Below are 16476 nucleotides of genomic sequence, written 5' to 3'. Positions count from 1 at the left end.
TAGCAGGATTCAGGTAAAAACACTCAGAGAAACCAAATCCTGCAAGGTTTGGATGGTGGGTCCAGGTGGGCGGGGCTTGGTGACTGCTTTGTTGTGACATCACAAAGTTCCAGAAGTCCTGACGGCTGGTTTTAAGGCTCAGTTTCTGAATACAGGCTGTGTGCATTTCTCTGTGGACTGAGGCTTTGATACTTTCACAGTATTAATATAGAAGCTAGACCTGATCTATAATCACACTACACATGGACAGAGACCTTTAGACTGGAGGAGCTTTAATGAAATTGACATAATGAATCGTTGGAGCAAAAATCACATGAAAAAATTTGCATAAGATTTTCTCCTCTTGCCTGGATTTTCATTAGCTTTACCAAACCAATGTGAGGCAGTGTAATCCAACTTCACAACTGAGGAGTAAATCATCAAACAATCACAAGTGCAGTTGAGAAAAACCAAAGAATTCAGTCACAGTTGACCAAAGACTCTCTAAACTGAGCCAGTGTGAAGCTGCTGCTGATACGCTGCTAAACCGATACAAAGTCAGGCCAACCAAAATATTTAAACTCCACTTCGCTCCAGCAGCTTACACAAAGGCAGCCAACACTACCAACTGTGCAGGACACATGTTGGATGGCATGACAGAATTACTGTGCCTTTAAAACAAACAAACCAGCCCATTAAAATAAAACCAGCTATCGTTTGTCGCTGTCATAAAACGCAGCCTTCCCCTCGCATGGTGAGCTCGCTCTGGTTAAAAGCAGCGCTGCAGTCGTGTGCTTCTTCAAGGACAGACAAGATGATAAGTGTCTGTAAAAGAGAGAATCTATGTATTCAAACATCCATGTATGGTTATGGGTGTGTGTGTGTGTGTGTTTGTGTGTGTGTGCGCACATTTGAGATTCACCGAAACACTGAACCACAGCTCAGCACAAGTGTAACCCCCACTGACAGGCCCATTCATTTGGTCCCGTTTTATTTGAAGCTCATCAAACTGCAGAAAGTATAGGCCCTCACCATAAACAACATGCTCAACAAACCACACCAGAACAAACCCAGATCTAAACTGGCTCAACGGGGAAAAATGCAGCGCTGCTTTTCAAGCGCAACCCAAAAAAAAAAAAAAAACCCATCCCCAGAAAGCCTTCAACAAAGAAATCTGCAGATCGGGCGGTGACTCAAAATGTTGGAAAGGCATCACTGATACAGAATGCAAGATTTGAAAAATAATAACTGTCCAAACCTCTGTCTTTTTTTGACGACTCCCAGACATAAATGATATTAAAGTAATTAGTAATTTTCCTCTGAGTTTTTCCCCTTGGAATCTTTTATGTGGAGGCTGCAGTAGGTTTTAATTAGTGGCCGGGCTTTATTGGGTGGCATGTCAAATGTGAAAAGAGGAGGCTGGAATGGCATGAGATTAAAAGGATTCAGCAACACGTGCAAGGGAGATGGAAAACACTCCCTCTGTGGAAAAAGAAGCCAAGGGTGCTACAAAATTTTTGCACATTCATTCAGAGTTGAAAGGTTTCTTTTTTTAAGACTGGTGTATGACTGAAGACGAGTTATATTTAAAGATGATGAAGAGGTGGACTGGGGAGGGAGGGGAGGGGGGGGGGTAGAGAGTGGATGAGCGATGGGGTCATGCAGATTATCAGAGGTGGAGGGAGGAAAGCAGAAGAAAAGCCAAGTGAAGTGTGCATTAAGACAGTGGTTAGCTATTCATGCTGTATCAGAGCGACCAGAAAGCCAGAGAGCTAAGGCCCAGGGCCTGTAAACTCTTGAAAACCCACGCCCCAAACGAGGTGCCAAGCCACAAGAAGCATTTGCGTCAACTGGGAATACAGAGAAAAAAGGGACGGGGCCCTTCTAATTATAGAGTCTGGAAACGGAAGCGCAGGGTGATTAGGAGTTGAGGCGCTGCGGCCTGTTTATCTGGGAGCTTCCTCTCGCTCTCAAACCTTCTCTCCCCCACACTCCACTCTTTCTTCCTTTCTTCCTCCTCTCTGTTTTGGACGGGCCCCGCCCACCCGGTGGCTGGAGAGTCTGGCCCCTGGGTTTCTGACAGATGAGACTTGGCCGCTGCGTTCTGGCCAGGGACCGGCGCTTCTCTTCTGCTGATGGTAGAGTCTGGGCTCCAAAAAAGCAACAGCTTAGAAAGGCTGGAGAGCTCTGTGAGTGCGAGTGCCCGAGGACTGGGGCTTTTGTGGCCTTGTTGAAATACAGAGGCCCTCGCCGAGAGGCGTCAGTTGGTTAGCCCGCGGGAAGGCCAAATTAAAAAGTAGCTGAGCCGCTCGGCGGGTGAAAAGAGAGGGTTTCGGGGAAACCAGAGGCTGGCCAGAGCAGGGTTTGACACGTCCTATTTATAACACCTTGTCCCAGGGGTTACAGTGTTATTTACGATGTTTTAGTGCTGAAATCACTGGCACACGCACTTAGACATGCGCTAAAGTGGAAGGGATGACCTCTAATTTGCCATGTGCGCGAGACATGCGTCTGTATGGGACATGAGGGAAGTGATATAATCATTTCCATAAATATCTGCCTTTGCTTTTTTTTTTTTTTTGGGTCCAAAAATCTTTTTGTTTTGTTTTGCTGCAGGCTTTACTGTCCCATCTCTGACCATCCAAACAGAAAACATCTGCTCAATCCCATTAATAGTGGTAGGATGTTTCATTTACAAAGTGGTTGGGGCTAGCTTTATTCTTGACAAAGGCAGATGGGACAAGGGAGCAGGAGAGAGAGAGAGAGAGGGAGAGAGAGAGAGAGAGAGAAGCAAAGAAAGAAATGGAGAGAGCAACAAAGAAGGCGGTGATTTCCCTACTTGGCAACACAAAAGGCCACAACAAAACTAGTCCACTTTTTAATTAACAACACTAGGCTCAAAAAAAGCTTTGAAAATCGGGAAAATCTCAAATTATAACCATGTGGAAGACATAAAGCGTACAAGATGGAGCACTCGGGGGATTCAGATAGCTTTACTGTTACCAGGATGCATAAACTTCAGAGCAAATTTGCCCAACGCACAAATGAAAGACTATCCATCTAAGACAGGGCTTTGTCTTCAGGGCTGCCAATTTGGGAGTAAGGTCAAGACTCTCTCTGTGTGTGTGTGTGTGTGTGTGTGTGTGTGTGTGTGTGTGTGTGTGTGTGTGTGTGTGTGTGTGTGTGTGTGTGTGTGTATGTAATTACACATATGTTGGATGTATACAATAAAGTGGCGTCAGAAAGTACAGTGCATTCAGAAAGTATTCAGACCCCCCCCCACTTTTTGCACATGTTGTCATGTTGCAGCCTGATGATCTAAATCTACACTTTTACACATTTTTTGCAAATTTATTAAAAAGGAAAAGCTGACATAAGTTTTCAGACACTTTGCTATGACACTTGAAGGTGCCTCCCATTTCTCTGGATCATCTTCAAGTGATTGGACATGATTTGGAAGGAAGTACCTACAGATCGTTCGTGATCATTCGTCTACTGATTTCCTCCCACCACATCTTTACCTACAATCTACCATTTACCGTCTACTCCCCACAGATCCACCGACATCTATTCTTTTCTTTTACGCTTTAAAGCTGAAGAGTTTTCACGCCTAAACTTATTGAATTCAGTCAGGAAGTCAAACCAGAGCGCCAACAGTTCGGCCTTCGAACTATAAAACATTCTGATGGTCACATAAATACAGTAAATACAGTCGATGTGTTCTTTTCGGAACCACTGCAAACTCTGCTACTGGCTACAAGCGCTAATTGAAGGAAGGAGGAGAGCACCGTACTAATCCTCTCACCACCACAGCACCACACTAATATACGAGCAGTTTTATTTCCACTGGGCAGCAGGGTAGGCATTAGGGTTAGTCAAGACGCCACCGAGCCAAAGTCAACCACCTCTAATATAACAGAGAGCTGCAGTCGGACTAATTACATATTTGTTTTAGATTATCAACACAAACTGGTTTTATTTTTAGCTGGGGATTTAACTGGAGTCTGTTCAGGTCGGTGTGTGTGTGTTATTATCTTCCTGGTTTCTGATCAAAAGAAGGATGTTTTTCAAAATCTGATGAAATTATACAGAATATTCATGACTCAAGGACAAATCTGGTTTAGAAAAACCTGATTTTGGTATTTTTATTTAAACCAGCTGTGACAGTTGGGAAGGGGGGGGGGGGGGGGTGTTACTGTTTTCACCTGGCTGTAGCGGGAACTCCCACAGAGGTGGTTTCAAGTACTTTGGCAGGTGTTTCTACGTCTGTCTGTCACAACCTGCAGGATACAGTCACCAAACTTTACAGGTGTGTAGCTGAGATCAAAGACCCCCCCCCCCAGAAATCAGGTTTAACTTTGTTAACCACATGATCATATGATGTTTTTTTATATAATACAGACATATGATGATGAAATAATCATCAGCACCATGACTGAGTGTTTCCATCTTGACCTGCAGTGAACCAGTGACAGTCTCGTAGAAACAGATTCAGGGTTTCATACGTCACAAACCTAAGGAACCAATCCTGTCAACTGGTGGGGACAGGGGGCGGGGCTAAATAAACCTGAAACCTTGTCGGTACAGAGAGAGAGAGAGTTAGCATTAGCACAACCGCTAACACTGTGTCAGCTACTGCCAGTTACAAGCTAACAAACAACATAAACAAATAAGAGATGCTAACAAGCTAACTGTTCTGACCCGTCTGCTAGTCTCTGGTTCTGGTCTCAACAGACTCCTCCTCTGAGTCTGGGTCTGACTGAGACTCAAACATGAGGCTGAGTCTCTCTGATGTTTCCTCCTCTCACCATCTTGATGCTCTCTGCTCTGTCACCTGTCCACCTGGAGCCAGCAGGTGGTGGTGGGCGGGGCTCAAGGCCTGATCCAGATTTCTCAATCAGGAAGTGAGAGGAGACGAGCTTCAGACCCAGTTTTTATATGAGAAAACTGTTGAACTGAATATGAATCAGAGCAGAGATAGAAGCAGAGAGGATCTTTACACTGAAGGCCAAGTTAGAAGAAGGGTGCGGTCGCTCATGGATCAGAACGTCGACATGTTGACGGGCAGCTTATTGTCTAAATCACTTCATGTGGAGGTGAAAACACCTGCAACACGGAAGAACAGTCCCTCCCTGCACAGGAAAACTGGGTGTAAGCACAACTATGGCGAGTCCTTAAGATCAACATTGAACCAGGAAGGCAGCGTCTGCACTGCGATGGATGTTTACACCAGACAGCGTGGGTATGATTTTGTCAGGAGTCGTCTCTTCCAAAAAAGTCTGGCTGAGCCGGAGGTCTGTAAACAACCTGTGTGAACGTCCGACGGCTTGTGTTTCTCTCCCTGATCTCAACAGGTAACCCGGTGTTCATCAACACAACAAGGAACAATGACCGAAGCTACAAAAAGGTTCAACAGGTTTCTCCATGCTAAACCTCATCCTCGCTTTATTGTACAGGGAAGAAGAAGAAGGGAACAGGCGAGGAAGGAAGGCAGGAGGGCAGGAAGGGACGGGGAGATGGAGGGAGGGCGAAGGCTGCAAAGAAAAACAGAGAAAACAACCGAGGAAAAAAGAGGGAAAGGTGCTTACGGTTCATTTGATGTACAGCGGGCTGAAACCAAGGGTTGTGTTTTTCTGTGCACTTCACAGGCAGACCACCTGTGAGCACTTAGATATTAATAGATATGAAAAAAGGTGTGTGTGTGTGTGTGTGTGTGTGTGTGTGTGTGTGTGTGTGTGTGTGTGGCTAACCTAGCCGAGAAGCTGCCATTAGTTTGATATTATTTGTTGGAACGCCGGCTCTTTTAACAGGGCAAAACGCACCGGGCTTTTAAGTCACGCCGACACACAAGAGGCAGGAACCGTAGCGGTCAAGTTCACAAAGCGTGACTGTTCTCAAGGCAGAGCTGCAGGCCTGTTCTTTCATCACCTTAAGTGGAAAACACACTACTTAAGTCTGTTTTTATGGAGCATTTACATATTTGCACACTTCCTGCTGGATTTGTTTAAAAGAGGAGAGAGGGAGGTTTTTGTTTTGCCATACGCCAGAACGCCGTCCAGCGTCTACAGCGCGGGATTAACAGGCTGAACATTGAGAGGGAGAGAAACATGTGAAGGAAACCTCAGCTCGTACTTCACCTGCACCAAACCCCACAACCCCAATTTACCGCCACTAATCCAAATTCCCAGTCAATCCCGATACTTTTTTTGTTTTTCTGTCTGCGGTTTCCCCAACATGGGACAAACATGTTCTCACAGCGGCTCAGACAGAACTTTAACACCAGGCTCCTTTTGATGCCGTGTTTAAAAAATCCCCAAAACAAATTCCTCCCGTCCACAATCTCCTGATAAAGAATCTGGGGACAATGGTCAGCACTTAATCCCCTTAGTGAGCAAACAGGCAGACAGTGAGGCTGCAGACGTAAGCTCCTTGCATTTGCATGGTCTCTTTTAAAAACGTCTCAGAGTTGTGTTCACTTCTGTTGACTCATGGAATCCCTTTAAACGTTCACAGCCGCTGCTCGTAGGTAAGATCTCACAGAGCACAGATTGTCCATTGATTTAAAAGAAGAAAAGCTGTGTGTATGAGTGTGTGTGTGTGTGTGTGTGTGTGTGACGAGGACCATCCTTTCCTTTTAAGGCCACGTGAGTAATTTCGGTTAATTAGAATTTGGGCTTTTGCACAACGTGTGGGATTTCTGAATTGCAAAATCGAGATTTCTTCATTATAACATCATTAATTTGTTGCTCTCTGTCAAAATAGCAGTGGCACGGTCCATCTGGCAAATTAACTCACAACCATGAGTCACAAACACTAAAGTAAACGACTGTGTGAACATGCGTGCGGACTCAGCGGCCGGAGGGTCTGCCAGTTGTGACGGCCGAGCAAACTGCTGATGTGTTGCCTCTTTCATTTACTGGTAACACTTTACTTTAAGTCCCCTTATTTTCTATTTATGAGAAATATACAAACATATAATCAATTGTTAATAACACATAATGACGTAGATGTACGTAGCAAGAATTTTATACGTATCTTATATTTATTATTTGTGTTTTTGAGGAGTTATGGTTGCAAACAACTACATTACTAAACAGCTGCTTAACTCTACATTATAGTGTGTTATAAACCATTTACTACATGTTTACATGCTGCTTATAGAAGCTGAACAGAGGAACTTAAAATAAAGTGCTGCACATGTATTTGTCTGAGGAGATTTTGAGATGAACTCCCTAAATTACCATGAAATTTCTTGAGTACAGGAGGATTTAACGACCTCCTGACCTTCTAGTGTGACCTCCTGGAAGGGGAGGGGCTTCTCTCCTGCCTGTGTGTGTGTGTGTGTGTGTGTGTCACACTCAGATTTATTTACTTATTAATCAAAGGTGCCAAAACGTTGCTACTTTAACCCCCGAGTACAAATTAAGATCTAGTGTACATTCACTTTTAGATTCTTAGTCGGTGTCACTAATCTCTACATCCTTTCCCCGGACTCTTTGGCCAGTACAAACAAACCAAACCTCAATTCGTGGGAACGAGGAACTTAACAACTCACCTCTTCCCCACTGAGCCGCCCACCTACACACATACTTTTAAAGGAGTTACAAATGACCTGCATGTTACCGCACTGTGTGGGCTGCGAATGACTCCACACTGCTGAGGTGTCTGCCGTGTTGGCGAGCGCCGGGGCTGATGGGAGCTGGGTAGTCTCTCTCTGAGACAGGGTTTCCAGAGGCCCTGAGTCACGGTCACTGCCCGGCCCAATTACTCTCAACAGCTCTGGCCGTGTTACCACTTATCGCAGATGAAGTCTTTATTTTAGATCCTTATTTTCACTCTGCTGAAGTTTATGGAAACGTGTTTTGTCGGTGTCAGTGGACGGAGATCATCTCCTCTTAGACGAGGCCGGCCAAGGAAACACAGCTGAGGTACGAGCCTGAGCTTTAACAACATCTTTAAAAGCTGAGACATCATGATTTACCATCATCTCTCTGATTACCCAATAACAAAAGCCCGAGTCTGAAGTTGTCCCCAGTCAAAACACTGAAGCGTAGCTGTTGTAAATCACATCAGAGCTGACCGCGAGCGCTAATTACTGTCTTGGTGTGAAGACACAACTCAATCCGCTGCTAAACGTGCGGCCGAGCGAAGCTGCTTGTGTGTGGGAATTCCCCCTCGTGTTCAACATGTGGGTGCGCGGGGTTTTTTCGGCGACGGCTCGGTTTCTTTCACACATCAGTGAGACGGAGAGACAGAGTTATTACACCACGGAGAGCTGCCTTCATGGCACAGCTGCCTCGCTGGTCAGGCTCGGCGGGGCCAGGCTATTCATTAGACCGGCCTTGTTACTAAAGCAGGGATATGGTTTATGGGACAGTTCCGTGTGGAGGGAGATTCAGTCTTGATTCATCTGCCATTACTCCTGGCTTTGATGAGGTATTCAAAACGTCCACAGTCACAGAGCGTTTAGACGGCTGCGCATGAAGAAGTGACTCTGTGGCAGCGTGATGGGTTTGTGAGGCTGAGACGTGGAGGTTTACCTGCGCCCAGTTTAAACACCACTGATTCATGTTGGGGGCTGAGGCAGGGAGACGTGTTGTGATATTGATTACATTTTCTATTAACATAACGAGGACGTTGCCTCTGAACATAATCCAGGCAGCAATTACGTGGCCGGACGTATGTCACCGGGACTATTTTATAATATATGACCATCCACCCACAACCAACTCTGGGGGGGTGGAAACTACATCTAATCGAATACCACACATTCTGGAGTATTACCACGATATTGAATATTGTTCTACCGCTTTTTATACTTCTTTACATTTATTTGAAAGCTGTGGTTACAAACCCTTCACACATGCAGCTCCTCACGTAAATGTGACAGCAATTTCTCATGTATAAATAAACGTCTGGGTCACATTTATTTAAAAGTCAAGACACGTTTGGACCTGGTACTTTCAACATGGCACAAGTCTGATGTGAATGTTGTCTATAAAAACTCGGCACAAGGTAAAAAATGCACAGAGAGATTTTTTCACTTAATTTCCAGCGTCTGTGGTCAAAGAAAATAAACCGGCGTAACAAACTACGAAACACTTTCCATAAAAACTGCAGTCTAACAAAAAAAGAAAAAGGTCACTGAGTCTCGATACTTAATGATAAATTATATTGAGACTGCATCTTTATTTAACAACAGAGCTTGACATCTGTGTAGTAATTCAAAAAACATAGATTAAATGTTTTTATTGTCCCTGAAAATCATGAAAAAGAGGCGGAAGTTTCCCTTTGACACCTGGGCCCCAGAAACCTCCACCCATCAGCAGGTGTGGAACCCGTCTGTAGCCTGAGAGGAAAAACCCAGGAGAGAAAACTAAACTATCATATTGATTATTGACTAATTTGACAAATATTTCCCTAATTGATCCCTCAATCATTTGGCTGGTGAAGTCGTCAAATGTCTTAACTCAGAACTAACGGACGTTTCTGTGCTTGAAAAAAATAGTTGCAGATTAATTTTATGACTATTGGCTAATCAGTGAACTGACGAATGGTTTCAGCTCTAAACAACAGAGAGTAAATCAAACTTTAACTGGAAAAACTGGCAGAAAGAAAAACAGGATTTGTTAAAGTAAGGGGGGAAACGCGGCCCCCAACCCAAGAGGAATTAAGCCCCTTTGATCATATCATAAAATATGACGCATTTTAACGGATTAAACTACCCAACAGAACATAAAGCAGTATGAGCTCCATGTTATTATAATGTTATTTATTCTAAAATGAGCTGTTTTCCATTGAGTTCTCATACGTCAGTATATCTTTCTTATAATATTTGTGTAATTTACGACTGGTAATGAACATGTTTACGTTGTGGTGTTGCTGCTTTGACCAGGTATCTGAACGCTTCCTCCACCGCTGCGTGTTGAAACTCCAGATCCAGACCAGACGGATCCGGACTGAGGAGAGAATAAAAACCCAGAGGGTGCTGCCTTCGCGCGGTCGCTGGATCAATCACTCCATCTAGTGCCACTCACGGTCAAAAAGAAATGCACAAGTTGTTGGACAATATATCTGCCATCAAAACACGAGTGTATTTTGACCTTGGCACCGTACCTATTAATCAAGTCAAGGATCGTTAAGGACGAGTGAGGAGGACGAGACGAGAAAGAAAACAAGCACACACACATTGCAGCTGTTAAAGAGAGAGTGCTCTGCCACTGCACTTCATCTGCGTCCCTCTAATTACACCACTAGGAATAGATCCACAGATCCACCGAAGCGCTGCAACGCGCCAGCCGCCACACCAAGAAACTGGCGGCCACCGGCCCGCCCTCTGTAGAGCCTCCAACACACACAAGCCACTGGAGGTTTCTTACATAACTCTTCCCAGCCAAAACTTGTGGGCTTTCCAGGCTCTGTTTGAGTCATATCATTGTTTCCTGGTAAATCTATCTTTCTTGTTTCTGCCATGTCGAGCTTGACCGCTGCGGAGGGGAGTCTCGGGAGGGTTGAGGAAGGTAGTTCAGTAAAAGTCACTTCCCCTAACTCCACTGGAAGGAGTTCACTTAGAGCCAGACCAATGAACCCGTCACTCAGGGGTTTTGGGTTCTGATCAAATCAAGAGGCCTCTAATTATAGGACACTCCACAACAGGCGGCTTAGACACGAAAATGGATAAAAGAATAAACAGTGATGAAAGGATTTCCTGCGTTGGAGAAAGAGGAGATTCTACGCCTGTGTTGAGATTCATCCTAATCTCATTACACGGCCCGACTGCAATGAAAAAAAAAAAAAAAAAAAGAGGAAACCTGTGTTTTTTGGCTCCACTTCTGGTGCAATTCAAACATTTATTAGTCCTTTAGATTTGGCTCAGAGTAAATGAGTCAGAAAGATTTAGAGTGCGTTTGGAGTTTTGAAGTTGACTGTGGAAAGTGTCACGGGGGAATCTGTCGGCTCTCTGACTCAGCAGCTAACAACACACTGGAACTCACAACCAGATGTACGACACCGGGCTGCGTTCACGGGGCAAAGCGAGAGGACAGTGTCACTGATGGAACCCGTGAATCACTGTCTTCTGCTGTAATGACGCCAAACCAGAGCCAGATTTATTTTTAAAAACAGGAGCAAGATTATTAAATTTCCTTTTAGCTCGGTTTTGTTCTCCACTAAGAAACTTATTAGATGCTGGAAGGACAAAGTTTAGGAGCAGTTTATCTATTTATTCAACAGTGACGACGCAGTTTGACTCAGTTCCAGTACAAAGCAACTTGGGTTTTTACATGTACAGTGTAATTAAATAGCACGTTTTAATTATCATAAAAATCACAACACACTACAGATATGAAAGTAGAGTAAAATATTCTGTTGAAACGTGTGAAACAGACCGGCTGAAGCCTCAATATCACGGGGGTCCGTGGTCGAATTTATATTTATATCAGTTTATGGGTCTTTGATGAGAAAACGCTGCTTTAAGAAACTTCTGTTTTGCTCATCAGTTGGTCGCACCTCTGATTCTTCCATCCAAACTGTGCATGTGCACAACAAACTAGAATCTACTTTGTCGACATAAACTACTCGAGTTCTAAAAGTGTATTGATTGTGGTTCACGCTGTGCAAGTTCAGCTCTACAGCTACCTGATGGCATCATTTCTCCCAAGGACGAGCAGGCAACACCCAGTAACTGGTTACCAAGAAAACTGTTGTTGAGTGGATGACGGGATCCACATTACATCATATCAATAACAGTGATGCACTGTGCTTCGGGGGAACTGGAAGCGAGCCACCACATTAGAAATCAATGATTACTCTAAGTGTTTATTCTGAACTTTCCTCTTGAGCGTCGTCTCTCGATGAATGAATATCCAAGAAGGAAAGAAGATGACAGACATCTTCTGCAGCTGTTGATGCCATTATCTGTTTAAACCTTTAGCACTATGCAGATTAGAGCTGGTAGACATTAAAACACGTCTGTCCCGAGCACATCTGCAGCACTTCAGCGTTCCTTTCAGCAGATTCTGTGTCATTAATCGTACTGAGCTGGGTTGTGTTTTTTGCTGTGATGTTTGGTGAGGTGGGGGTGAGGGTGAGGGTGAGGGTGGGGGGGAGACAGGGTCTGGACAACCACGTCTTGTCTGTCTTTGTCTTCAATATCATCCTGTTCCTGCTCAGAAGGAGCTGCTAAGTTTAGTCAGAGGTTCTGGGTAGGTGAAGGATTCTTGGGGCTTGGAGGTCACGAGGTGAGACCCGTCGCTCAACAGCTCCTTTATTAACTGCACGCACACACACACAACACACACACACACACACACACACATCACAGGAGCAACAGTGGGACGTACACAAGCTAACGTGTACGACACGGACTGACAAGGCAGCCTGCTCACACTCACAAAGCTTCTACTGTCCCTGTGTTTTGTGGGGCGGAGGTCGGCGAAGCTAAGAAAGCGGGAAAGGAGAGTGAAACACTCACACTGATGCATTCACTCACTGAGCACATCAGCGCCGTGTTGAAACAGGTAAATAGTTTAGATTTTTTTTTTTTTTTTCTCCCTGCTGTCTCAAGGACCAGTTGGTCACCTGAGTGACCTCTATTTAACAGAAACGGCGGCGGAGAGAGAGAAAAACGACAAACCCTCTAAACCCCCTGATGTTCCATCTGCAGGGTCTGAATCAAAGTCCCACAAATACAAGACGAGCGAGAGAGGCACTTGTCAGGACCTACCTGTTTCAGTAAACCCCCAGGTGATGCAGACACTGTTTACACACCGTTATCCTGGCTGTCTGCCATTCACTTTAAATTAATACAATTAAAAAAAATAAAAAGTATGTATGATTTAACCCTGCTGAATTTGCACATGAAAATTGTCATTTTAAAGTGTTCTGTGTTTTATTGCATCGTGTATATTGTTGCACTGTTTTTTATTTTTTGTAAAAATTTTAATCTAAATCTAATTTTCTTCATTTATAAAATTAAACATGGAAACGGTTGGTAAAATGGTAAAAACCTGAAATTGCAAAAATGTCTGTGCTGCAATCTGACAGTGTCTTCTGTTCACAGTGCGTCAGTGCTGGGGAGTAAGACTTGTTAAAGACATTCTACATAATGCACTCAGCTTTTCATATCATTTAAAATAAGCCCTTTTATCATGTTTTTAAAAGCTTTGCTCCATTAGTTTCAGCATCTTCTGCATCATATATATTAATATATATGTTTATATAACTGACCATGCATTAAAAAAAAAGACTTCTATCATCAATAGTCAAACCTTCCATAACTCTTCTCCATAATCAGGCTGCATCCAGCCAGAAATGTCAGGGGAGGTTTTCTATAGAAACCAAATAAATAGATTTGCTCTAGTGATTCAGGTTAGGTGTAAATTATCACTGCAGCTGTATTTCAGTCTCTCATTTAACCTTAAGGAAATATAATATCGCCTGCTTTCTGTCTTCAGTACTTGCAGAGTATTCCAGCTCCTTCCTCAAGAGTGAAAGTGTGTGTGTGTGTGTGTGTGTGTGTGTGTGTGAGTGAGTGTGTGTGTGAGTGAGTGTGTACGTGCGAGTGAGTGACTGGGTGTGCGAGTGCGTCTTACCACTGGGGTTGAATTGCATGCAGGATATGGGTTTGTCATGAGCTGGGAAGTGAGCCACCACTCCCTCTCCGTCCGAGTCCTCACTCACCAAGACCTGTAGTGCACACGCACACACACACACACACGCCACACCACACACACACGCCACACCACACACACACACACACACACACGCACACAAAGAAAGTCCAAATCATTCTCTAACAATGTGAACATTAAACCCAGAGTGGGACTTTCCCCCTCCTGCTCAAGGATTTCTCTGCAGGTTTTGGTTGGGGCTGATATCATCACAGCAGTCCACAGTTAAATAGCTGGAGGTTGAACTCATTCCTGAATGTGCCATTGCCCTCTTGTGGATAGAGAACAATTAGCATATTACCTGACAGGCAGGGAAGAGGAAGACGAACAAAAACTAAACCTCTCTCTCTCTCTCTCTCTGTCTCTGTCTCTCTTATGAATCATCAAAATCTCTGAGCGCTGGTCCTCCAGTGAGGGGCTGCGCTCAGACCAGTGAGGATGCGGTATACGGTCAAACAACCGAGACGAAAATATGGACAAATTTACTTTGGCAATAATGTGGCTTTTCACATGTGGCTTTGACAATACCCCATGACGGCAGGTTTTCCCGTAAACAGGCAGAAACTGGCGTCAACGGACTGTTCCAAAATCTCCAACCGAAGTCTGTTGTGAAGAGCGGGGACGAGTCTAACAAAAGGCTGAGCCCAGACCAGACCAGACCAGGACCCCCCCCCACCACCACCACCACCACCACCACCCCCCCTTCAGTTACAAAAACAGATTAGAAATGAGACCAGACATGAGGCCAGATTGAGCAAGAGTAAGTGTGAGTGAGAGAGAGAGAGAGAGAGAGAGAGATCGTGGTAGGCTTCATCTCAGACTACAAGCAAGAAAATAAGCAGAAGAAGAGAAAAAAGCGGGAGAACAGAGAGAAGGAAAGAGGCTGGTGACATGAAGCAGATCACTTTTATTACACTGCAGGCAGACAATGTTGTTCTGTGAGGGAATCCTGCTGGAGCCCTTTGAAACAAGAGTGTCCTCCAGAGAACCGAGCCCCTGTTACACAGCGGGGAGAGAGAGTGTGTGTGTGTGTGTGTGTGTGTGTGTGTGTTATGAAGCTGCTGTTCCAAATAAGGAATTTCAAATCCAGGAAGAGATGGGAATATCCCGAGCTACCACAGTGACACAGGAACTCGCCTCTGTCATATTCCTGCACATTCCCATTTCTACCAAGCAAAAAAAAAAAAAAAAAATCACATCCCAAAACCTGCGATCCAGTTTCACTCTCTGCTGCTTCTCCCTCCTCCTTCACCCTCCATTTCTCCTGCACTCCCCAGCTCGCTCCGCTCCCTGCCCTCCTGGCCTAGTCAGTGTTTATGGCCAGTGTACGGTTACAGTGTGTCGGCCGGTGACAGAGTGCAGGCCTGCTCCTGAAAGCTTAGGGTCTCGCTTATAAGACAACACTCTGCAGAGGCTGCGCGGCGGCTAACAGTCGCTGTGTAAGGGAGAAGGAGAAGGCAGCGAGTGTGTGTGTGTGTGTGTGTGTGAGTGTGTGTGTGTGGTGACTACATCACTGACAAACTGTACTATTTATGCTAACATGCCTCATTAAAAAACGTGACAGCTACTGCAGTATGATTAATCGTGGTTTAGAGTGGCCGAGGAGAATTTCAGGATAAAAGTTTTCAGCATTTCTGTAAACACTAAGGGAGATCCTGCTGAAGGCGACTGGCGAGGTTCAAACCGTGACCTGGGTTAGAACGAAATACTCCGTGATCCACGTAGACACTGAGCGCTTTATTAGGAACACCTCACTAACACTGGGTCGTCAGTTCTTCACAGGACGGGACACTGAAGTTCATTAACCTCACGGTCACGTTGATGAAACCAGTCTGAGACGACGTTATCTTTGATGGTGAACTGCGGCCGTCAAGGGGAACCATGAACCTGGAAACCTGGACTGTTCACACGAGGCAGGTCGGATCCAGGGAGTCGAACTCTGAGTGAGTGAGTGAGTGAGTGAGTGAGTGAGTGAGTGAGTGAGTCCGCTGCAGCCTCAGGTTTCTGTTCTTGGTGACAGGAAGTGGAACCTGACGTGGTCTTCTGCCGTCGAAGGCCGGACGCGTCGTCTCACCCTGACGCTTCTCTGCTCACCACGGGCGTTAAAGAGTGGTTATCTGAGTGACCGTAGAACTGTCTTGTCACCTCCACGGTTCCAGAATCATAAAGATCTACCGTCTGTGACAAGAAGAACGTGGAGTTCTGCAACAGACGATCTGGCGAAGCAAATACTGATCTGATTCAGATTTCTTTGGTTTCCTGTACGTCTAAAATCTACTCTCTCTTTTCTTTTAGCGCCATCATTTTTTCACTCAGAACTAAACGTCTAGAAACGAATAAAAATGGACAAATGAACATGCGGCGCGCTCTTGAGCTTCATGTGAGGTTCCCGTCGGTGCAGACCAACAGCTGACTGTTTACAGAGCGTCGCTCTCTCTCCGCTGTGAGAGCCAGGTTTTGTGGCTAAAAGCCTGGCTGTTAAAATATGCAGCGAATCTAAGTCACACCTTTCAGGGCGAGCTGTGCGGCGTGAGGTGAATGAGCCTGAGTGTGTCCAAGCCGCAGGAGAGAGAGAAAAAAAAAAAAAAAAAAAAAAAAAAAAAGCAGAGCTTGGAGATTTTCCTGTTTCCCACCAAGCCGCAGAGACCGGAGTCGTGTTTACCTGGGTCACACACGACACGACCAGAGACGAGAACGCCAAGAACTAATTGGTGCCAATTTAATCTTTGGCGTGTTTGTGTGTGTGTGTGTGTGTGTGTGTGTGTGTGTGTGTGTGTGTGTGTGTGTGTGTGTGTGTGTGTATCCATGCATTATGAATATAAAAGGC

General features: G+C 45.0%; 1 protein-coding gene across 2 annotated transcripts in view; it reads right to left on the bottom strand.

The window, feature by feature from the left end:
* The window catches only part of bcas3 (BCAS3, microtubule associated cell migration factor), a 344121-nt gene that overhangs the window by 285957 nt on the left and 41688 nt on the right, over nt 1-16476 (bottom strand). For both annotated transcript variants that reach the window (XM_022751363.1, XM_022751364.1), the window contains exon 12: nt 13572-13665. In XM_022751363.1, coding sequence (XP_022607084.1) covers nt 13572-13665 — 94 coding nt within the window. The remainder of the gene's footprint in view (nt 1-13571; nt 13666-16476) is intronic.

This window comes from Seriola dumerili, unplaced genomic scaffold (genome assembly GCF_002260705.1).
Source record: "Seriola dumerili isolate Sdu_G_001 unplaced genomic scaffold, Sdu_1.0 BDQW01000153.1, whole genome shotgun sequence".
In the NCBI taxonomy this organism is placed as follows: Eukaryota; Metazoa; Chordata; class Actinopteri; order Carangiformes; family Carangidae; genus Seriola; species Seriola dumerili.
This window is presented reverse-complemented; position numbering and strand designations above follow the sequence as displayed.